Source organism: Ascidia mentula, chromosome 1 (assembly GCF_947561715.1).
Source record: "Ascidia mentula chromosome 1, kaAscMent1.1, whole genome shotgun sequence".
Classification (NCBI taxonomy): Eukaryota; Metazoa; Chordata; class Ascidiacea; order Phlebobranchia; family Ascidiidae; genus Ascidia; species Ascidia mentula.
In genome coordinates this window covers 6,537,272-6,562,464 of record NC_138566.1, presented here as the reverse complement: position 1 = coordinate 6,562,464, position 25,193 = coordinate 6,537,272, and the positions used below count along the sequence as shown (strand labels likewise).

The following is a 25,193-nucleotide window of genomic DNA, read 5'->3' as shown; positions in this document are numbered from 1 at the left end:
CCTTCAAAAAAATTGAAAACCATCACTCCAGTCAGAACAAAACAAGAAAAAAATAGTCGAAAGTCGCCATGCCCTCCTTATGTCTGAGATTTGTCCTTGTTTGTGGCCGACTTCCCTCATTTTTACAGGCATTTCATGCTGGTTTTGCACGATTGTCTTTTTTAAATGTAGTCTCGCTCAAACAACTCAAGCCTTTTTCCGATTTTTAACACTAGTTTGTGATTCTTCGCAACAAAAAATGTCCCAATGTTGAAATTTCTGTATAGTGTTGCTTCGAAATCAAATTCTTTTTCAACCGTCCTTAGTTTTGGTTTCACAACGATGGCAACCCTTACAATATATCCATAGTAGAAAGGCAACCCGGAAAATAGTTTATCATCAAGTTCACAATGGAAATAGAAACCGTTCACCAAGTTTCTTCCACTTTCATTAGGTTTGCTTCGGGGAGACTTGTGCAGGAGTTGGAAATTCCTCAACTCTTTCTGAAACAGTATTCGGACGTACTCGTGTTCCCATTCGCAAACCCAACCGTTTCCGAAAGTCTTTGAACGACAACAATGTGCAAACGCTCTTTAAAACGAGGTTGTAGGTGTAGAAAATGAGAAAGAAAGAAGCGGAAGCCCTGCCGAACACGGCGATCACCCCGCTCGCCACCAGAAACAAGATGTCGTTAACCACGGTGAAGATCGTCAGACTACTGATCTTTATGACAATGAATGACAAGTCGCTGCGGCCAATAAGTGGACCCATTGCGAGAGCTAATAATACGAGTTCAGACGTTATTAACAATGAAATATAAAGACCTAAGGGCAAAAGTGGAAACGATTCTGGTGTTTTGCATTTATCAGTAGCTGCATTGAAACCGGCGAGCAAGGCGAAAGACAACGCAATGGTAACGCTTGCGAAGTTTGCCGCACATGCAACAAATTTGAGGCATTTGGTGGTGAATTTCTTCAGTGCTGTTTGACCTGAAGTGTTGTTGGTCTGAATGGTGCTCACTCTGAACCAAAGAATAAGAAATATTGAGAACCTGCAAAGCGTAGTGCAAACATGGGAAAAACGTTTCTGAAGGTCGCAGACGGTTTGGTTAGTCTTCTTTGGATACACAACAGGTACGAAACTTAACGCTGTCAGCAGCTGTAAGAGAGCTACTGATATGCACAGTCGGTTTGTCCAAAGCAGTGTGTTTCGTTGCGGCTGCAATTGGTAGATGACGGAACAACAGAATAAATATAAGGTAACAGCACACAACGGTGGCACAAGAAATGCTTCGACGTTGAGCGATCTGAATGGAATGTGCGTGCCGTTTGTCATTTCAGTTATAGTTCTGTTTTCCAATATACTGACATTCAGGGACATCGTGTCTTAAGATTATGCATATGATTTTGACCTGTAGTGTATATGTCAAAAAGCTTTGAAAGTAGCGTTTAACATTTTCCTATTGTTTACGGTATTACTATTGCATAATATTATTTTTTGCTTACCTGCAAACTTAAGTTCACAGCGATTAACCAAGCTAATATCACCTGATGCTACTACATGTAACAAATCCTGGAGTTTACTTGCATTCACGTTTTAATTTATACTGTTAGCATTCTTCTGATGAAGAAGCAACCAGGATTTAATAATTTAAACCCAGATTTTCGACACATAAAGTGAACGCAGTTGATTAAATGCAGCTCGCTGCTTCTACGACCTGAACTGCATTGCGATACAATTCCCGGCTATTTAACGGTCGTTTTGGAAACAGGTGGCAAAAGGCACTTCGTGGTTTAAATGCTATCATATGTCTGTGTAATTGCCATAACCCTGTCCATTGTAAACGCACGTACATAGTTCGCAAACGGTGGTGTATATTACCGTGTTGGATTAAACCACCAATAACATATGCTACAGTAATTGTGGACAAGTCAAAAACGCTTTTACAAATTCAATGTTACGAGTTTTGCATTTGCGTTGTTAAAATGCTTGATTTTGATAATAAATTACCATTATAACATTTTTGAAAAAGTGTTTATACGTGTATACGTTTGATCAACAAATAATTATATTAACAAACGGAAAAAAACAACCTCTGTTCCATCGAAAGGTAAAACCCAAAATAACCTTCGATCCCAATTGTTATCGAACAGCATGGTTTGTTCTCTTTGTTCTTTGTACTTGGTCAACATTTGTCAGGCTGTGAACGTGATCAATTGCAGGCTGTACAAGTTTCAAAAACAACCTTTAAACCAATAGAGGCCAGCGGTTTTACTACCTGGGCTGTTGTAATAGAACAAATTGGTTTAAACCGGGTATTGTCACTTAAATCGTTTCTTGGTGACAATACTATTCAGGAAACAGCATGTGTAGGTCTAGATAACAAGGAGTGGTTGTGGTCTAAACTTAGCATGTAGTTGCAAAAATACATATGCTAAAATGTTGCCAACACCTTATTTACGGGTAAAACCGCTTTAATGATCAAACCATGAACATAAGGCGAACAAACAATTTCAGTGGAACAAACGCTGAACTTGCGTTAATTTCGTTTGAGTTTGTTTTTGTGGTTTCAGTAATTCAAGGTTGACAACCTCTTGTACTTAAACGTGTAATAAGGTGCAGAGTTCAAGTGGGAGAAATGCAAACTCAAACAAAATTAAACGCAAGGTCAACGTTTGTTGTGCTGAAAGTATTTTTTTTAATCCAATAATGGTCAATTCGATTCTGTTTTACCAACAAATTTATCAATGTCGTAACCAACCAGTATCTCCACACTTGCTGACGGCTTCGTTGAAGGAAATTAAGTTTAAAACAATAAAAAGCATTACGTTCGAAATTGACGTGTTTTTACTTGTGAAACTTGTGACGTTGAGTCACATGTTTGTTTCGAAAACCCAAACCGTGCCATGTACCGACTTCTAGTTAAAGATTCGCTACTGCTGCTTGCAACAGGGGGTAAATTATTAGTTTGCAGTGACGGTGAAGGTTCAGTTGCATGATGCTCGGCCAGGAAGGTGTCGTCATATTGTTTCATCACAGGATAAGGAAATCTGCAGATTGTTTGTAATCCTCCCAAACGGTTTTTTGATAAAATGTAAATGAATTTTATTATTTTTTTGCTCTCACAAGTGGTAATTTTTGTCCCAATGTGGTTGATCGTATTTCTAGTGACTCTCCCTGCGGTTGGACTTGGAAGGTGGTGGCACTCCGCAATTCTTAAATTCTTTTGTGGTAAATGTATCATGTTAATTGCAATCTTTATTTGTGATCCTTCCATTATTACTTGTTCACCGCTGGAGTAAATTTATGTAGCAACCAGTTTGGAGTAGCAGCGATACTTTAAAGTACCTGTCTTTTATTTGTAAAGCTTTAAATGTAAAAGACACTCTTTGCAACAGAATCTGCATCTCATTGCTAGATAAAATCAGTGACATATCTACCTCAATCACCGAATATTTGAGTAGGCTATGAAAGCATAGCCAGTATTGAGGTAAAAATTCAATACCAAAATTATTAAAAAAAAGGACTGTACTGTTCTTCCAACAGGTGTTTAGCAAACAAATATGGATTGTGAACTGATGTTGTTGCTTTGTTGTGCCTTTTTCTTAACAGTCCCATCAAGTGGGAAGTCTGCGTGCAGTTTTTCTTATCCCTGTCCACTGCAAGGCAAGTTTAGTGAAATTCAAAATAAGTGATTTGGGATAAATAAAGTAAGACAATCGGTAAAATCAAGAGCAACGCTTATGGCTTCAATTCCGATATCTTCTTAAAATAATTTGTTTGGAATCCAATTGACTAATTTTATTGTTGAACTAAACAATATATGAAGCCTAAGTTAAACATGGCAGATTTAAAATCCAAGCCTAGGAGGCCGCAATTATTCAATATTGTATTTTAATTCACCTCTACAGGCGGCGAGGAACTGACCCAACCCACCCAGCTGGTTTCATCCAACGGGTTTCTCGATGTAGAAATCAACGTTGACGTCACTGATTTCACGGTCGACTGGTTAACGCTTCAGAGGCGAACATACAACGGGGAAGTCCCGGCTGCCACATGGCGCGTAAAGCGAAAAGACATCGTGAAGTTGGACCTGGTATGACGTAATTACACCTGTCTTACTTTCTAATGTGTGTTAAAAAATGAGTTTGCACCGATGAGACCGTGTACGTTCGTTTCTATGCAGGCGGATGCTTTAATTAAAATCTCTTTATCTTCTTCCACAGAACAGCAGCCCATGCCTGTCTTGTGCAGTATGAGCGGAAAACGTTTTATAGTTAGGAACTTTTAGAATTGAACACCTTGTTACTGCAATGGTGTTGTTATGACAACGTAAACGGGATTATTTACCATGGGTATTTTTGCGCAAGCAGAAATATACCCGATGAAATCCCAGTAAAATCGATTGATTAGCTGTGTTTGACGGTAACCCTAAACCTCTTCATCTTCTTCACAGATCAACCACCTTCAAGAACCGGAGAAAACTGATCCGATCAACTTACCCCGATACCCGAACACAACCAACATGCATACTCACGGCCTCCACATTAGTCCAAAGGTGGTATTGTGTTTCTGTAACTACAGCAATCAGTATTTCCCAAATTCTTAATAAACAAGCAGCCCCAACAACAGCTCAAAAACTTTTGAAAGTTACTTATCCATTTTGATTTGTGTTATTTAGTTTTAGCGAATCGGTTTGATAACAGTTGTAGTTCATGTTACGAACAACTTTTATGGTTTCAACGGTGCATGCCCTTGCCATTTTTATGTATCACGTTTATTGTTCATATGAGTAACAACTTTGCGTGCAAAATAAAAATGAATTGATTTACATTTTGGGAAGTTTCTTATTGCTTTACGAGTCCAAGCATTGACCGACGTTGCCAAATGTCCGCCCTGTGTCTTGTTTTTCTTTCAGAGTCCTGAAGACAATGTGTTGGTTGTAGCTCCACCTGGTGGCAGTTTGCATTACGAGTACACCATCGAGGAAAACCATCCAAGCGGAGCCTTCTGGTATCACCCGCATGTCCACGGCTCAACTTTATTCCAGGTTTGCAACAATTAGGACCGGCGCCTTAAAAAAGAGCTGATTAAAAAACTTCAATGTTGCTATTTCAATCGTGATGTTGGATGTGTGCTCGTGCCGCTAAATAAAGTGCAAAATATCTTTTTTTTTCGAACCCAAACCACTTTACTTACTTACATTTTCAACACTGACTTACGAAGGTGGTCCGAGGGTGGAATGCTATAGAAGAATCGCGATTAATAATATGTTGCAGGTAAATATCCAACAGTTGTTGCTTTTTTTCAGCTGCACAGTGGAATGGCCGGCATGATAATAGTTGAAGATGATCCGATCGATCCGACACTATCGAATATGCTCAACTCCATTTCGTGTCCGCAAAATTGTCAGCATGACATTCAACTTGTGTTTCAACCCACTCTGCTCTACACAACACTTTATAACGCCTACAGATTCACTTCTGTTCAGGAAACTATTGAAGATAATGTGCAAAAGTATATGAACGTGTTTATTCATAACATGAACTTGCAGCCTAGAAAGTGCCTCCTTTGAATAAGGTTCTACCAATCATTTTGTGGTTATAATGGTTACTGGTACGTCCATTGCAAGTCTGTTTCTGTTCAACAGAAAATATTTTTATATTTTCACTTTTCATTTAACTTTTTGGTTATTATGCTAAGCTGCAAAAACTTTGTTATATACCAGTCTTGACCAGTACACGGTGGCCTCAACCGGCGAGTCGTTCAAGGATTGGATTAACGACCCTGCGAACGGAGTAAATTATTTTACAACAAACGGACAACTTGTACCTGTGCTACACATGAAAACTGGAGAGTTGAAACGATTTAGGTGCAAGTCTTTCCTTTATTTTGCTTCATTCCCTGTGTCGAAATGCGAAAAATTCAAACGAACGACTTAAGATTATTTTTAAAGGAGGTGTTTATTTAAAGGTTGTTAAACGCTGGGGGTGGAGCGTCATTGGAGGTCGAATTAGTCGATTCAGACGGTAAGGAGGCTTGCCAAGTGCACGAAATTGCCCTCGATGGAGTTTACCTTGACCACGCGCGTCCACTTATGCTTGGAAAAAGTATGATTGCTACTTCGACGAGGGTCGACTGGGTAGTGGACTGTTTTGAACCAGGAACTTATTTTGTAAGTGCGTTTCTCTCCATATTACTTTAGTGTTTGCGATTTACGCAAATAAATATCTTCAACTACTTAGCTAGTTGGAGAAACCAGGCTATTGTGTAATAGAAACGAATATGACATCCCAAAGTGTCCAAAGCAATTGGAAAACTAGTTTATTGAGACATAATGAAGACTGTGATCTTTGTTCGAAGTAAATCCGTGCGTTACGTTCCAGAGCATATTAGTTTGTAGAAATATGTATCGACTAAAAACGAAGTAGGACAAACATGTTGCAGAAAATAGCAATTATTCGTCGACTCTGTACCTTCTCATGAAAATAGAATGATTTGGTATTTAATTTTAGTTTTAAGTGAGCTGCATACAAGGCCACTGTTTCGACCTTTTATAGTTCTCATTGGTTTAGCTCAGGTGATTATGCGACGATCCTGTCTGCATAGCAAATCCTGAAATATTGTAGTATTGTAAAGATTTTGTGGAAGACGTTTTTAAGCATCCAAATATCCTTGAAAATATTAGCTTCGTTCCAACCCAAGTGCTGATGACGACATGTCGATTGGGTCAATGAGCCGGTACACCGGGACATTGCTAACCGTAAAAGTGGCGGGTACTTCACAACCTCCGGCTGTTATTGACCCAAGGCTACCGCAAAGACCTCCGTACGTAGGCGATTTCCGCAAAGCGACACAAGACGAGGTCCACGGACGGTTTGTGGTGGAAATGAGCCCAATCCTCGCACTCAACAGAGAACAGTTTCCTGAAACCCTAACGTACAGGTAAAAACAACAGTAAGTAACATACAGAGTAAGATTGCATTTGGTGCCTTTCGTTTTAAGGAAATAGTAAATTCAATTTGCAAAAACGACGTGTTGTTATTTTCCTCACAGGTACCAAATAACGGTGGGTGAGCTTCAAGAATGGTATTTCATCAACACTTCGCCAACAAAAAACCATCCAATGCACATCCACGTCAACCATTTTCAGGTACTGGCAACCAACATTCAACAAATAACGCAGTAATGTTTCATGGAGTCGCAAGATTGCGCATGCCCTTACTTAGTGATTACAGCTATTGTATCGAAACCATTGCGTTTACAGACTTCGCTGCTCACTTTGATCAGCCACTTTTATCTGACAAGTCGGATCTAGCTCCCGGTGAGGTTTGAACTGAAGACCCTGGGCTAACCAGGTAGAGATCCCTTACGTATGTGTGAAGGTTGGCTGGAAAGTTGTGCGCTTGCGCACCAGTATATCTTGACCACAATATGTCCAGTGAAACCGCTAAGGTCATGGAGTTTAGTCGGTCAAGCGTTGGGCCTGGTTAGCCCAAGGTCGTGAATTCAAATCTCACCGGGAGCTAGATCCGACGTGCAAGGAAAAAGTGGTTGACCTAACACGGCTGCACTGCCTGGGCTGCGAAGCCTGTAAACCTAATGATCATTCCAAATAAGTTATTTGTTTATTTTCTACCAAGCTTATAGGTATAATCTTCAATATTTTCTGTTTTCCAAAAATAACACGGGGCAATTCACCATCCTTACAAGATTCATAACTGCGAGTTCGGTAACCTTTGGGACGGTTTTTTATTTTAATTGAGGTAATTGAATACACGCCGTACACGGGACCAGTCGGTGCAAAGGCCGGTACGCAGGATTTCAAGTTTTACAGTCAAGAAAATGAAACATGCCTCTATCAACATGATGAATATTTAGGTAACTCGTTTTCTAAACCAAACAACATCACTTCATTACTGATCAAACATTAGCAGAAACCATTGGTACTGTTTATTAAGCACATTGTAGCCTGTATAACTCAAGTTAAAGAAGTTCTTGCCATTGTGAAAGTGTTAACAAAAACAAAACGTCATTTATGTGTTTCTAACGCCGCGAAATCAATGAACTGAGATTTTTTGGGCTCGAAGTGAATTTGTGTGTTTCAGCCAGCGAAAACATTCCAATGCCTGACGATGCTTTGAAGTATCTCGGACACGACAAGCGGTGGGAAGAAGGTGGATCTGGAACACTCGGTTACGCACAACCAGGGGAATTTCGCGACGTAGTGCTTGTACCTCCTCTCTCCAATATCACTGTGAGTAAGCACACAACTGAAAAAGCAAGTATAAACCTTAGGAGTTAAGGTTAAAAGTAATTACAGCTATAAACAGAGCATGTATCTTCTTGAGGTATATATACCAGAAACTTATAAATAGTTCTGTTATTGCCACAACTATAGTAGCAGATACGGAACATGATCTGCACGTATATCTGACTGGTTTTTGTTTCTAATGATCGACTCTATAGTACTACTGATGTGGTGTTTTTCAGGTTCGCTTTATGCCTCACAAATTCACGGGAGGAGTGGTTATCCACTGTCATCTTCTTAACCACGAGGATAGAGGGATGATGTTGGTGGTGGGAATCGTTAATCCAGGTTGTTAAGTTTTTATGTCAAGGTTAAAGATATAATGTAACAAAAACAAAAAAATGTGTTTGAATTCGTAGCTTGCCAGCATTTTTAAACCAATGCATTGCTGTTCAACCGCAGGAGAAACTCTACAAACTGAAGTTCCATCTGGCCATGCCTATCCTGGAACTTGTAAGAGGTGCGATCCATTTCCTTTCAACCAAGACATGAGTGAGTGTTTGGCTGATACCGAAGCTCGCTACATTTATCCATGCAATCCGGAACTTGATCCAGGATGCGGGGCTTTTGCTTTGACAGCTAATAAGTAAGACTTTTTAGTTTATGAACCAATATGTGATTCCTGTTCTGGTAACCTGTATCAACGCTTTCTATCCAAAAGCCTCATAAATTGACGATTTAACGAAACCAAGAGTTTAAATCCACTAAAACCTCAATAAATATTGACTCGGTTGCTCCCTTGATGAGGCCAAGTTTTAAATTTATGTTTACAGGCTTTTCTTTCTTCTGATAACCATCGTAGCAGCGATGTGGTTGAATAAGTGAAGAGTGACGCTTCGCGGTTGTACTGGAAGTTTCTAATTGTGAAAAAAAGATCTTGCAATAAAAGTTCAATAATTATGAATTTTATTAAATTTCCAACGAATAAAATCAATTATTGCTGCACTTGTTTTAGAGACGACCCTTTATTGGGGTCTTTTCCCGGTATGCACAACGTACAGGCGCACCTATATATCAGAAGTTGGCAGCCCACAGTGTCGAAGCCGCATTTTGTTTCCTTACCTTCTATTGTGGATTCATAGAGACGGCAAGCTCCCCTCAAAAAACAAAACAAAATTATGCTTTAAACAAAGTAGACCACTGGTTCACTATATACCTGTAGACTGTGTAAATTTGGTGAACTCGCATAGTGGCGGCTGTTTAGTTTGGTGTGGATTTTGTTTAGTTTGGTGTGGATTGCTAACTCAGGATATGCAGCTGCAAATACGTCTTAGTTTAGTGGGAAATGTGCAACCTATAACCGATTGTATGCATGCTCAAGTCTGCTGACCTTTGACATACATAACTATGCAGTTATGTAACACGACGGTTGTAATTACACTTATGTAACACAAAAAAAAACGTACACCGTTTGCAAACTGCATACGTGCATTTTTAACGAAGAGCTTTGTGGCGATTAAACAGACATATGATAGCCCTTAAACCACGAAATGCATTTCGCCACCTGTTTCTAGAACGACCGTTAAATAGCCAGGAATTGTATCACAATCCGTTAGCCGCGGTCAACCAGTTTAGGTCGTAGATGTAACGAGCTGCATATAATCAACTGAGTTGACTTTTTGTGTCGAAAATCTGGGTTCAAATATTGAATCCTCGCTGTAAAGATACGTTACTTATTTATTTCTAGAATGTTAGCGGTCGAGTTAAACGTGAAAGCATTTTGCACACAAAGCAGCATTAAGTTGCAATGACAACGTTATTGGGTATGAATTAAGGTTTGCAGGTTTTCAATCACTTTCGTTGAGAGGAAGCAAAATGACAGCAATTCGATACAATAGTAATAACGTAAACCACAGGAAAAATTATCATTTCAAACTTTTTTTGACATACATTTTACAGTTTGAAATTATAGCTTAAAAATCGCAACATAATTTTAAGACACGATGTCCCTGAATGACAGCATATTGGAAAGCAGAACTATACGGGAAATGACAAACGGCACGCACATTCCATTCACATCGCTCTACGTCGAAGCATTTCTTGTGCCACCGTTGTGTGCTGTTACCTTATATTTATTCTGTTGCTCCGTCATCTACCAATTGCAGCCGCAACGACATACACTGCTTTGGACAAATCGACTGTGTACATTGGTAGCTCTGTCACAGCTGCTGATAGCGTTAAGTTTCGTACCTGTGGTTTATCCGAAGAAGACGTCCACAATCGTCTGCGACCTTCAGAAATGGTTTGCCTACTTTTGCACCTCTCTTTGCAAGTCTTGTATTTTTTTTGTTCTCTGGTTCAGAATGAGCACGCTGCGATCCAACAACACTTCATATCAAACAGCATTTAAGATTTGCACCAACAAATGCCTCAAGCTTGTTGCCTGTGCGGCAAACTTAGCAAACGTCACCATTGAGTTGTCTTTGGCGTTTCTCAGTCGTCACGAAACAGCTCCTGATGGATGCAAAATACCAAAATCGTTGCCACGTTGGCCCTTAGGCCTTGCTGTTGTATTGTTTTTAACAGCTGAACTCGTTCTGTTGTCCCTTGCAATGGATCCGCTTAGTGGTCGCCGCGATTTGGCTCGTATTGTCGTAAAGACCAGTAGTCTGACGATCTTCACTGTGGCCAACGACATCATTTTTCTTGTTGTTGGTGCTGTTATTACCATGTTGAGCAAACTGTGGATTCCGGTGTCGCTTTTTCTCATTTTATACACCTACAACCTCGTTTTAAAGAGCGTTTGCACATTGTTGACGTTCAAAGACTTTCGGAAACGGTTGGGTTTGCGGATGGGAACACGAGTACGTCCGAATACTGTTTCCGAAAGAGTTGAGGCATTTCCAACTCCCTCACAAGTCTCCTCTAAGCAAACCTACACGGAAAAGCACGTTTAAAAAATGAAAACGCATTTTACGAAACAGTCGCCTTCGCACGCAAACGCCGCAATCGCACACTGCAATTTTAACTTGTGCGTCTGTACTTTTGCGTCCATCTCAGCCACGAAAAAATCGGCTTTAGATGATTTAATTTAATGTTTGGTCCAATGTTACATGAAACATACATAGAGAAACGTAAAATGTGTTGTTATAGTTATATCGTACTGTCAATAGTTTTTGGTATAAATTGTAATTGAACTGTTACAAAGATGAAAATTTCCTGGTTTTTGTTATGTTGCATTATTTGCTTAACAGCTCCATCTTGTGGAGAATTTTCGTGCAGTTTTAGCAATCCATGTCCATTGCACGAAAAGCAAAAAGCTAATGTTGTGGCTGTTGCTGTCCGACATAATACAGTTTTGAAGGAAGAGTCATTCTGGTATAAATAGCTTATGTTCTATTTTGGCGAAGTTTCGCCTGTTACACGACTAGTCTCTGTCTAGGTTTTGCCGTGATATTTAAGGATCTATTATACATCAAATAACAAACGATTCACCTATAAGAGTGGTGTAGCAGAGCAGAGTAACTAATTAAATCAAAAAATTCAAACGACTATAAAATTAGTTCCGTCTGCAGCTTACATAAAAAAATTAGTTGTTTGGTATAATAGTATAACATGTCTTAGTTTGGTCAATAGGTTCTGAATAGGAATGTGTCATCATTTGTGTTCTACTTTAGTTTAACAGCAGAATTCAACTATTCGGTTAAATCCGGATCGGTTCCGAATTTTTAATGACGTCTTGAATTTATTAAAAACAATGGTTCGTCTAAAATGCAGCTGATATTTTCGCTTTGGCAACATGAATCTACTTCTGAGCCGTTATTCGTGCATTAAATCAGCTAGTGTCTGTTTATTGCAAATCCGTGTTTCTTTTGTTTCCACTTGAGCAACCCACGCAACTAGTTTCGTCCTACGGGAACCTTGAGGTCGAAATCAACATGGACATCACTGATTTCACGGTCGACTTGTTAACGTTGCAAAGAAGAATGGAGAAATCCCTGATCCCACATGGCTCGTTAAAAGAGTGACGTCGTCAAGTTGAATCTGGTATGACTTAGTCACTGTAAATAAACTTAGTGGGCCACACTTCGCTACGGTTGTTTTTTTGGGGGTGTGCTTTTAAAATATGTATGTTTCACACGTAAGGATAATACTAAGGCGCTTGTTTGAGATTTATATATTCGTTGGCAAATGTTTTCAACGGCAGCAAACCTTTGTATGCACTTTTCTGTCTAATTGTTGTATTGTAAACCCATATCTTCCTCGTGCAGTATGCGTGGAAAACTTTTGAAATAGGACGCCTTGTTATAGCAATGGTGTTTGGTATGACACTCATACAATATTGTTTACATAAGGTATCAGAAATACACCCGATGAAATCCCAGTAAATTACATTCATAAGTTGTGTTTGACGGTAACCCTATACCTATTCATCTTCTTCACAGATCAACCACCTTCGAGAACCGGAGAAAGCCGATCTTACACTGACTATACTGATCAAAGCGGTGCTGATTACATCAATTCAAGACAAAATTTGTTCGCTGTGTGAATTTTCTACTGGATCCATTCGACGGTCCGTGGCATCTTGACCAAAACAGCTAGCCTAACAAATCAAAAATTTTGTTGTTAATAATATGTAAGTTTTCTGTTATTTTTTTGTGGAAAACGATATATGTAAAATGTATTACAAGGCCATGTTGTAATTACAACACTCTTTGTCTGTCTGCAACTAATAATCTTGATTCGACCCTGATAAGAAAATGCTTGCTTACCACGGCAGGGAAAACTTGTCATCATTGTTTTATGTTTTTCAAAAACATTTGCATCGATAGCATGTAAACATACCTCCCAAGTAAGATATTCTCAATAGCTTTGACAGCACGTTCTACTTTATTACAAAAAAAAATTGAATTGTGTTGATTTGCAATTGGTGAGGAGACAAGTTATTAAAAAAACTAGTTTTCCTCGTGCGAACAGAGAATCGAGGTGTGTAAAAAAGCGGAAGAAAGAGAAATTTTCAAAGTGATGTTTTGAACACGTTGGAGTCAGAACTGACAGAATGATTGTAAAATTCCGTAATAACCTGGCGTTTAGAACCTAATCGGCGTGAATTACGCAACAGTGGCATGGAGTCTGAACCGGCAACCATCCGGAAAATTCCAAAACTCGTGGTTTTTTCTATAGTTACACACCAGCACGCAAAGACACACCGCAGTCAGAATTGGTCACAGTCTGGGAGATACCAAAAAAACGGAAATGACAGCGCAGAACACAGAGACTTGAATCCGGCATTCGATCTTGGCGTGATATACCTGTTTGTTCCAAGTGTTTTGAGGCTCTTCCGGGAAACACAGAAGCAATAAAGATCGCGGTAAGTTATTTTACACTCACAAAATACTTTGGACGTACTTATGCACAAAATACTTAATTTTCGTAAGACTGAGAAACTGTATGCCGATATCCCATTAAATCCTTACGAATGTGTTGTTGTATTGTAGACCATTTTTAAAATGGCACTGTAGCGATAACTGGTTTCAAGAAATCACTCCTACATTTCAACCGTTACAGGAATATGTTGCTCCCAATAACGATTGACCACCCATACTTGTAAAGTGCGGTAACCAATGGCATTGATTAAATGTTTTTTTTTCAGGTGCAAGTTTAATCACGTTGAAATTGGTAATAATGTTGCAAAGCGTTAAGTAACAAGCTAAGGCGTATATTTACGTGCTTGGCGATGACTCATACCTCTGTCGCAGACAAGAAGGATTTCCGGGATTGTGTCACGGTTGGATGATAGTATACTCAGCCAGTTGAACTTTTTTTTTTCGTTCGATCCCACTCATTCTTAACATTTAGAAAAAGCACAAGGAACCCGAGTGCTGTTCAGTACGGCTGTCTTGCCTGTCAGTGACTGTCGTTTTGTATTTCTAACTTGTTTGAGTATACTTCAAATTATGCAGTTAACTGTACCAGGCTTGTGTCACTGATTCCAGTGTTCTTTTCTGGTATATGGCCATTACAGTCACATCTGATGAACAGAGGAAGTTAATAAACAGTATTTTTTAATGGCCAATATACCAGAAAAGAGTACTTTAGTATCTAAATTATCAGTGCTATCATCTACCTAACATCTATATGACCCAAAATAAGTGAATAGGTCTTGTTGGTAATATTTTTAGAAGCCGTTTGGTTTGGAAATCTTTGCTATTATCGTCAACAAAACTGTGCTTTTGAGGTTAAAATGGGTTAAAGGCAAACTATCGTGTTGTTTTTACTTCTGCTAAGTCTTGTATCGTGCGTGCGCGGTTATTGTTATGTGACTTAAATGATTTAGCCATCGAATGTTCTCGAGTAAAGTGATTCATGTAACATCCTGTTTACCACATAAAATGTTCTCCTATGCTTATGTCACACTACACCTTTGTTCTTGTATTATATTAACCCAAGTGATGTATAACGGCACGTGACTAAACCAACCAATAAGCTTCCGATAATTCAAGTATAAATAGTCATGTGCGCCTGTTAATTGAGTTGTTTGCATTGGGCTCTTTGCATTGGGCTCGATTCTATTCTGCTTATTCTATCGTATTACTGTTGCACTGCTATTATTACTGAGACTCTACAAGATATTCGCCGGCTTGGGATTTATTCCCACAGCCTGATAATAAATTGTTCATTCGGATTCAACCTTTTGCAAGGTGAGGAAAAGTAAAACCTGACAGTGGTGCCCCCTTCGGAAAATCTCACGTCTTGAGAAGCAACCAGAGGAGCAACGGAGTCGCATGGAGTCTCACAGGTACAATAAACAAACAATTTCAGCGACGATCGCCCATACAAACTCTAAACGCGCAGAAAACCATGTTGTAATTCGCATTTAAACGTTTTAAGGACATACTGAGTATGTAAATGCGTATATAAAACATTGTTTTGACCCTTATGTTCATAATTTGCCTCCTGAAAACTACATAACTTTTTACGCATTGATGACGGTCCGCCGAACATTTCACGGACCCAGGAGAACAATTTAGTTTGATATTGTGCACATTTTCATTCGTATTATACGTATATAGCCGTATCACCGACACGTTTTTCCTGCGATAATGACGTCTTTTAGAGGCCAAGTGTGGATTTATAGCCTCAAACGCACTACTGCACACAAAAATAAGGGACTTGATTCTCTTTTGCTGCCAACAAGGTCAGCTGCAACCCTACTCTCCATTGTCTATTACTTTTGCCGCCAACAAGGTCAGCCGCAACGCAACTCTCTACTCCTTATCATTGTCCCGCACTATTTGCAATACAGTTCAGTGTTGTTTCGGTTTGATGAAGCATGTAACTTCTAACTGGCCAATTTCTCGCATGGTCTCACAAGTTGGTAAATTGCATTTTTCGCTTTTAATTTTGTAGTGTCTTTATCAAATTACCATCAAACGCATCATGATTTCGTTGTTACTATGAATGTGCACTTTATTCGCTCAATCGCATTAACCAATTTCTAAATCGCCTACAGGTGATGTTATATTCATCACCTGAAAATCTGGGGGGAAGTATACGTAACATACGTCACATAAACCAATGTTTATATTGCGTAATGTTTTGTGTACAACATTGGACAAGTGTTGCATAATCCCATAATGTGACTCAAATGATTTAGCCATCGAATGTTCTCGAGTAAAGTGATTCATTAACATCCTGTTTACCACATAAAATGTTCTCCTATGCTTAGGTCACACTACACCTTTGTTCTTGTATTATATTAACCCAAGTGATGTATTACGGCACGTGACTAAACCAACCAATAAGCTTCCGATAATCCAAGGATAAATAGTCATGTGCGCCTGTTAATTGAGTTCTTTGCATTGGGCTTTTTGCATTGGGTTCGATTCTATTCTACTTATTCTATCGTATTACTGTTGCACTGCTATTATTACTGTGACTCTACAAGCTATTCGCCGGCTTGGGATTTATTCCCACAGCCTGATAATAAATTGTTCATTCGGATTCAACCGTTTGCGAGGTGAGGAAAGGTAAAACCTTACACTCCCATTTTTAGAATCAGATTTTTTTTACCATAATTAAACCAACAATTCGTGTAAGTTAACCCCGAAACATATCTTCGTAATATATTATTGTATTTATCCACAGAAAGTTACAAAAATGAATTTTTTTGTGTTTTTGCTTTGTTGCGTTGTTTGCTTGGCAGCTCCATCTGGTGGTGAATCTGCATGTAGCTTCACCGATCCATGTCCTTTGAAAGGCAAGTTTGAGAAAAATGAAAAAGTAATCCTGCGATAATGATACAGAGTGTATTCTTTAAAAATGTTAAAAAAGCAAATGAATTATACTGTTGGTCTTAAAGTAAGAGCAGTAACGTATAGCATTGGCTAATTTTGCTTCAAATTAGATATTTTCGTCTGCAGGCGGCGAGCTACTAAAGCAACCCACACAGCTGGTTTCATCCGACGGGCGTCTCGAAGTGGATCTCAACGTGGACGTCTCTGACTTCACGGTCGACTGGTTAACGCTACAAAGGCGAACATACAATGGGGAAGTCCCTGCTCCCACGTGGCGCGTTAAACGAGGGGACGTCATATGGTTGAATTTGGTATGACATAGTTGTATTGCAGTTACTGTCTATGTACTATTGCCTGTTGTTTTTACTGGTAATTATTGGCAAGGCATACACGTATCTGTCACATGTAAAGAGAAAGTTGTGTTACGTATTTGGTGAGTATACGTTATATAACCTTTAGTAAAAAACTGATTCAGGCGGATATTCTTGCGTCTATTTCGGAGTAAAATCGTTATAAATTAAAGTGGTTTTGTTACAATTTTACTCTGTCTCGCATTTCGATGACAAAGCCCCAAAATAACAAAAAATTGACAAATGAACTGGAAATACGTTTGGCACAAATGGACTTTACCTCGGTGTGAGTAACGGTGCTGCTTCAATTTGTTCGTCGAGTGATTGCTAATAATAATAGAATAGTAAGGGTGCGCATTTATAGAACAGGTAATTGTACTTATTACCGCACACACACGTAATTATTGCGAGGATGAACAGTCAGGTAACCTTGCGGTACATTTTGTATATCACGAGGCTGTAGCAAACAAGTGCGTGACAGCAACATTTTGTTTAACAGAACAACAACCTGCAAGAACCGGAAAAAACTAGTCCGCACAATTCTCCCCGATACCCGAACTCAACCAACATGCACACTCATGGCCTTCACATTAGTCCGGAGGTAAGACCTTGGGGTACAGTTTGTGGCTAATATGTTTTTCTATATTTCTCAATGGTTATAGCCAGTCGGGAGTTATAACAACCCAATAATAATCAAAGTACACCGAGTATTTTTGTTAATTTGTATTTTGATCATTTCGAAACTACGACTGGTATTATTTGCAGGTGGTAATGTGAACACGCGTAATGTGCAGTGTGTAATTTGTTGGTAAAAAATTTGATGGTTTTTCTGCATGTATTGAGTAATTAATTTTTTATTGTTTTGTGATATCAAAGTGATATATGCCGACCAACTAAATACAACGAAAGATAAACCAAAAATTCACACCTTGTCAACATTATTTATGACAGCAATATGCATACGTCTTTTCACGTGTGCTTTTCCCTTTTCAGATTCCAGAAGATCATGTTTTACTGCATGTTTCTCCTGGAGACTCTAGGTTTTACGTGTACAACATTGAGGAAAACCACCCAAGCGGATCGTTCTGGTATCACCCTCATTTGCACGGATCAACTGTGTTTCAGGTTCGAAACACTCACAAACCCGATGTCCGAAAATGAGATAACGTTCCATTGAATTAATTTGTCATAACAATTGCCCCGTATGTAAACAAGACAAGCATGCTTGTCAGATGTTTTGACAAGTAATGACAATTTGAAAACAGACGTTTTTTTTAAATTTAGTTCAAGCTTTTTTGAATGTGTAGGAAACCGTTTGCATTCGTTGGTGGAAGGCAAAACAACCATAAAGTGTCATAACAAAACTGGCGGAATGAGAACAGTTATTGCGAGAGAGGCACTATTAAGCAAAAACTACTAAAATGCAAGAAATAAATAAATTTACCAGATATCTGATCCTTTGGAAAAATTACGATAAACTATTATCAGGACCTTGATTTGCAGGTTCACAGCGGAATGGCAGGAATGATAATAGTGGAAGATGATCCAAACGATCCGACTGTCTCAGACATAATCAATGCAATTTCATGCCCACAAAATTGTGATCATGACCTTCAACTTGTATTCCAACCCACGTTGCTTTACTCAGGTTCCAACCAATTCACCTCCATCCAGGAAGGAATTGAAGACAAAGTTCAAAAGTACGTTATCGTATTACTTTTAGACAGTGGTTTTCCAGCTTTGCATCGCAACGCTTCAACGTGTCATTTTGAGTTTCCTGCCGCGTAACAATTTAAACCTAAAAAGTCGTAGTTTTGGGGGAAATGGAGGCAAGTAACACGTTAGGTCAGCCTTCTAAGGCTGTGAATGGTTAAACTAGGGACAAAACATGATGGATTTACAATTTGTGCGTCGCAAGTGCCGCGAATCATTCCATATATACGTTGCACGCTACTAATATTAAGAATCACTGCTTCAAATCAATATTAAAGAAAGCGAGACAATAATAGTAAGTAAGGTATAGACCAGGGGCGGGCAACATACGACACGCGGGCCGGAATCGGCCCGCGACGGGATTTTGAGCGGCCCGCAGACAGTTTCCGGTCTTACATGATAATGTGGCCCGCGGCCACAGTCTGCCGCAATCCCCCACTACTTGCTTACTACGTCAAATTATAGTGACTGTAGGTTATTCTTTCCGGCCCGCCAAGTACTTCATTTTCCCATATCAGGCCCGCCGACTGGAGAAGTTGCCCGCCCCTGCTATAGACTCTGCGCAATGTATCGGCCCATTAGCAGGTAACCAACGCCGGCGACCAACCATGATTATTCCACTTGATCATGACGTTTTATTCGGCGTCGATCCGATTGGATGCCAAGGTGGCAACTAAATCTTAGAAGAACCACAGCAGAAACACTAAGATCCAGAAATTTTTTTTTTGGAATTATATTCGTTACACTTAATTGTTTTGCAAATTGCCAAGCCATTTTTGTTATATTAGCCTTGATCAATACATCGTGTCGTCAACCGGTGGTACGTTCAAGGATTGGATTAAAGACCCTGCGAACGGAGTCGATTATTTTACAACGAACGGACAACTTGAACCTGTGGTACACATTGGTATGTGGGATTGGCACAGATTCAGGTGCGACTTGTGGCCTAATTTTGTTTTAGTCTCATTTTGTGATCTAATTTATGCAAAATTTTCATATCCACAACTTTTTTTATGCAAAACTTATACCGAAAGAATAATTGGCTTTACAAAAACGCAGACATTCTTTTTGAAATTCTGATGATTCAGTGTGAGTAATATCTAAAATCTAACTGTAGTTGACCACATGAAACCATTGTCACTTGCATAGAAAAATGGCCGGCCAGTCGGATTTACCATTGCTTCTTCAATAAATTTCTTATGAATACAATAGTCAACCTACAAAAAACAAGTCGCTGTTGATGACATTTTGTTTCAACTTGTATCCACTTAATAAATTTTCTGATAGGATGGTAAACGCCGGAGGCGGTCCGAACTTGGAAGTGGAGTTGGTCGATTCCGAGGGCGAGAGGGCTTGCGATGTCCTCGAAATTTCCATCGATGGAGTTTACCTCAACACAACGCGTAGGCCCAGGTTGGGGAAAAGTTTGATGGTTGCTTCTGCAAGGGTTGACTGGATGGTTGCTTGTTTTAAACCTGGCACTTACGTGGTAAGTACGCTAAAGCTTGTGTCAGAAGTGCGTGTGTTTCAAAACCCTCACTTAAAGTATTTACAATCATCTTTCCAAATATTCCTACATGCATCGTTTACCAATGAATTTGCCTTTATTCATTCATTGGTTTATTTTTGCCCAAAGTATTTCTGCAATAAAAAGATGGGGAATGCGAGAGTGTGGGCAGGGGGACGCTGGATTAACCTTCAGGTTTTCGGTGCCAAGCGTCACCCTTGGTCTTATCAACTATAAGGCTGAAAATGAGCTTGGCAACCATCTAGGGGATAAATCAGACCATATACTGTTAACTTTAACTCACCTAAAATGTTACACAGTTTCACTGTCAAGTCCAAGCTATTAATTTTGAAAACACTCAACACCACAAACCATCAACGCAAATGATAGCTCCAGACCACTCTACCGCTTCAACACCTCGGTCCTCACTGCAGCCTGGCACAACTGAAATGATGACGTCACTGCCGCTGTGTTAGCTGCTATCACGTGATATGATTCAGCCTTGCTGTGTTTTTTGTCTGTTCAGTTGCCTGCCTACCTCTGCGCGCGCCTTACTGCAAATCATTCCGAATTAGCACTTGTGATGAACACAGTTGTGTTCGAAACGTTTGCTAAATGAGAAGCATAGTAGCATTGGCATTTCTATATAGATTATAACTCTTACTTTTAAGTTTTTCGTACCTCATTACAAAAATATGTAATGATTTTAGCTTCGTTCAAAACCAAGTGACATTGACATCATGTCCGTTGGGTCAATAAGTCGGTACACGGGAACTTTGCTGACAGTAAAAGTGTATCTTTATATACCACGACCGGTTTATTTCGACTCAAACCTTCCGAAACGACCCTCCTACGTCAGCAATTTCCTCGAAGCAACACAGGACGATGTCCACGGAAGGTTTGCAATAGAGTTGAGCCCAATTCTTGCACTCAACAGGGAACAGTTTCCAGAAACTCTTACGTACAGGTAAATAATAACAGTAACATGAGCTTGTGTTTGGAGAGTTGTTGCAAAAACTCTGATGGAGCAAGTTTAGTTACCAATTACTAGTAAGCCATTGCTATAGTGTTTTTAACCCATTACATGCTACCTGTGGTGCAAAAGGATTCAGTTTCAGTGCGAACTGGGGCAATTCGAACAAGTCGTTACGTTCCAGGTACCAAATAACGGTGGGTGAGCTTCAGGAATGGTATTTAATCAACACTTCACCAACAAAGAGTCATCCAATGCACATCCACGTCAACCATTTCCAGGTCTAAGACTATTAAGAAAGATTTAAGTTTGATGTGAAATAGGAATATTCAAATGTAAGGTCTTTTTGTTTCAGGACAAACATTACGCTTATGTCATTAAACCTTTCGTCTGTCAACGTTTTGTCAAAGTTATTTTCTTCATGTGAAAAGATTATTTCCAACTGAGAAATTTTTTTGTGGTTTAGGTAGTTGAATACAATCCATACACCGGACCAGTAGGTGCAAGTGGCGACAGGAATCGCTTTAAGTTTTTTACTCAAGAAAGCAAAACGTGTTATTTTCAACACGAGGGATACGACAGTGAGTTGTTTGGCTGCGTTTTTTTCTCGCCCAGTTAATCAGTGGCATCAAGCTTATTAAAATAATAAACATTTATCCATAAATGTACACCACCACAATGACAAGATAAATTTATCTTGCAGTATATTTATCTCATGATGAATATTTAGGTAACTCTTTTTCTGCACCAAACAACATCACCTCATTACTGATCAAACATTAGCAGAAACCATTGGTACTGATTATTACGATCATTGTAGCCTGTATAACTCAAGTTAAAGAAGTTCTTGCCATTTTTAAAGCGTCAACAAAAAATAAAAAAACAAAATGTTTTTCCAACGCCGCGAAAGCGTTGAACCGAGATTTTTTGGTCTCGAAGTGAATTTGTGTGTTTCAGGCAGTGACAATATTCCAATGCCTGAGGATGCTTTAAAGTATCTCGGACACGACAAGCGGTGGGAAGAAGGTGGACCAGGAACACTCGGTTACGCACAACGAGGGGAATTCCGCGACGTATTGCTTGTACCTCCTCTCTCCAATATCACTGTGAGTAAGCAACGTACACGGTTGGGATTATAAGTTGTTTATATTGTTAATTCATAGCCTAATAAATATCACGCAGTTTACCAACAACTTACAAATATTTCTGGCTCCACTTAAATCCAGCTGATGTTTATTTTGCTGTTTACCTCCGATGACGTGATTGATCTTATACTTTCAGATTCGCTTTATGGCACACAAGTTCACTGGGGGAGTGGTTATCCACTGTCATCTTCTTAACCACGAGGACAGAGGGATGATGTTTGTAGTGGGAATTGCCAAACCAGGTTGTCGGGTTTTCATTTGAAGTCCGGTTTCTTGAAAGCAAATAGTTATGAAATATCATTTTTCTAATATTGAACGTTTTTCGGTTATGTAGGTAGGTTGCAGCCTGTTTAAACCGAATTCCTTGCTTCAAAATCATGACCTCTTTCAAGTCCGCATGTGTAACCGAATATTCCGACTCACGTGGGTCGGAATATTCTGTTGCCCTTAAGTAGGCTAGTTACTGTTAAAGTTAAACAAGCAATGGCTTCACGAACATTTGGGTCCTTCTGCACTAATTCATTTGTAACCAACTCGTTTGTTTTCAATACTTCCAGGCGAAACTCTCCACCCCGTAGTTCCATCTGGCAATGCCTATCCCGGAACTTGTAAGAGATGCGATCCATTTCCCTTCAACAAAGACATGAGTAACTGCACCGAACCCGTTTATAATCGTCTATGCAACCCGGAACTTGACCCAGAAGGGTGCGGGGCTTTTGCAGTGACAGCTAATGAGTAAGTCTTGTCGCCACGGTTTCCTCTAGAACCTATATAGTATAAGATAGAGATGTTTACCGGGTTAGGAAGATGATCTTCGTACATAAATACGACTAATGCACATAAACCCTTTGAAGCTAAACTTTGCATCTAACTTACTGCTTGCGTAGGCGCTGCTAAAGATGCTTAGTGTTGCAAATAGTTTTTTTTTGTATTTGAACAAGAATGCAAAACATGAGGTTACTTTGTTTATAGCTAACTTGCAAATATGTTTACGGTATTTTTACAAACTGCTACAATGTCCTATCTACGCAGTACAGAAATGCCTCATATTCTGCACAAACATAAAAAACGAAAATATAAGAAAGACGCGAAAAACTTAAATTTGATCAGGAATACCAGAGCTATGATTGCCAAGCAACAATATGATGCAAACGTTTCACACATAACACGCTGTAATGCCTATCTTCGATGATATTGTGACTGTCTAAAACAAATGAACAAACGGTACCGTTGTACAGGCAAGTTTAATCTGACAAGAAAACATAAACTGATTGCGTAAGACATACGGAGCTGGTACGTGCCAACAACCTATAAAAGAGCGGTTTGAACTGCAGCAACCCTATGTGGTATTATTGATATCACGCCTTGCTGTATTTCAAACTGTCGTTTACATTGTGAATTACGGAGGCGCCCATTTGAAACGCAACGCGAAGCCCGATATGGACAAATTGTTTAATTGCCTATAGAACCGGCCCTGTTCGCAGACTCTTGTATTTTAGGAACTAGCAGTTCCTTAGTAGACACATAAGGTGAACTTTGCTGCTAATCGCCAACTTCAAACACATCTTCTTTTTAGGGATCAAGAAAAACTAAAATTCTCTGCCGAACAAGAGGACTTCAACGACAGAAAAGGGATTTCTATATTTGAGAGGCTCAAAAGGAATACCAATAATAAATAATGCCTAAGAATGAAATGTTGGACCTTGCAACGTTGATGTAATAGCTTTCTGACTGCTGTACGTAATGCCGCCGGCTTTTCAGCATTTTCGTTTGTTTCAATCACCATTGTCGTACGTTTGGCGTTATCAATAGTTCCGTGTACAAAAATCCAACACACCAACACTATCGTAAATGGAGGCTATACTTGATTTTAGCTTTGATGGCACTAATATTCCAGCTAACTTGCTAAATAATCCAAAACAATGCCACCATGCAATCTTTCTTTTGTTATGTCGTGATCCAAATTTGTGTTTAAACAATGTAGCCTGCTGCTTACTTTTCAATATTCGTGCGAGCGTCTTGAGATTTCTGTAAATACCCGATTTTCTCACTAATTTACCAATACACGTACGCTAGCCACCACACGGATGTTATTAAAAATAGTCCTCTAGCTCCACCACACGGATATTATTTAAAATAGTCCTCTAGCTCTACCACACGGACATTATTTAAAATAGTCCTCTAGCTCCACCACGCGGATGTTATTTAATATAGTCTTATAGCTCCACCACGCGCATATTCTTTAATATAGTCTTCCAGCTCCACCACACGGATGTTATTTAAAAATAGTCCTCTAGCTCCATCACACGGATTTTATTTAAAAATAGTGCTCAAGTTCTACCACGCGGATGTTATTTAAAATAGTCCTCTGCCTTTAGCTCCATCATGCGGATGTCATTTAAAATGGTCATCTAGCTTCATCACACATTGATATTTACAACAGTCCTTGGTGAAACTAAAGGAATATTTTGAATTACATCTCTGCGTTGAAGCTGGTCAAAGACGTATGACGCAACACAAACCGTGGGAGACCTACTTTGCGCTACGATGAGTTCTACAGCAGTTATCCTTAAACTTTGTAGGGTTACGGCGCAATTGGATCCTTTGGAACTGTTTGCTGCACAACATATTCTAAAGCGTGTTTAAATTGTTTCAGAAACTACGTTAAAACAAGTGTGTAAGATATTCGACTTCAACGAACACCATTTATAATAGTTGTGGATCTGTTTGTACATCCACAGTTCCTTGTCAAAAAGTATTACATGAGAGAGGTTGTTTGTGCTTAATTGCAAGACATGTACGCAAGATTTTACACAACTTTTACCATCGAGCGTAAACTGCTACCAATTAGATGAATTTTCGAGGAACACCTGACCCCTTAAAACGGCACTCCGCAACTTGAGAGCCAATGTACCACTACGTTTACTAACTGAAATTATTTCAACCGGATTTTGGGACCACTATTGCATCAGACAACC

At 39.3% G+C, this 25,193-nt stretch overlaps 2 protein-coding genes across 2 annotated transcripts; both read left to right on the top strand.

The window, feature by feature from the left end:
* Nucleotides 1-598: 598 nt before the first annotated feature.
* On the top strand, nt 599-12,819 carry LOC145899647 (multicopper oxidase CueO-like). The gene is made up of 15 exons (XM_082988574.1): nt 599-740; nt 3,891-4,075; nt 4,436-4,537; nt 4,898-5,029; nt 5,291-5,496; nt 5,708-5,851; nt 5,953-6,154; nt 6,668-6,924; nt 7,036-7,132; nt 7,746-7,860; nt 8,088-8,236; nt 8,473-8,578; nt 8,693-8,876; nt 10,593-11,094; nt 12,676-12,819. Exons 1-15 carry the CDS (start codon nt 599-601, stop codon nt 12,817-12,819), a joined length of 2,667 nt encoding a protein of 888 aa, XP_082844700.1.
* Nucleotides 12,820-14,153: 1,334 nt separating this feature from the next.
* LOC145901650 (multicopper oxidase mco-like) lies at nt 14,154-24,297 on the top strand. Its single transcript, XM_082989409.1, has 14 exons — nt 14,154-16,490; nt 16,654-16,838; nt 17,377-17,478; nt 17,871-18,002; nt 18,381-18,577; nt 19,379-19,522; nt 19,878-20,079; nt 20,808-21,064; nt 21,255-21,351; nt 21,537-21,651; nt 22,028-22,176; nt 22,352-22,457; nt 22,773-22,950; nt 23,792-24,297. The coding sequence occupies exons 1-14, from the start codon at nt 16,391-16,393 to the stop codon at nt 23,892-23,894; spliced, it is 2,067 nt and encodes a 688-aa protein (XP_082845535.1). The 5' UTR covers nt 14,154-16,390; the 3' UTR covers nt 23,895-24,297.
* Nucleotides 24,298-25,193: the final 896 nt, after the last annotated feature.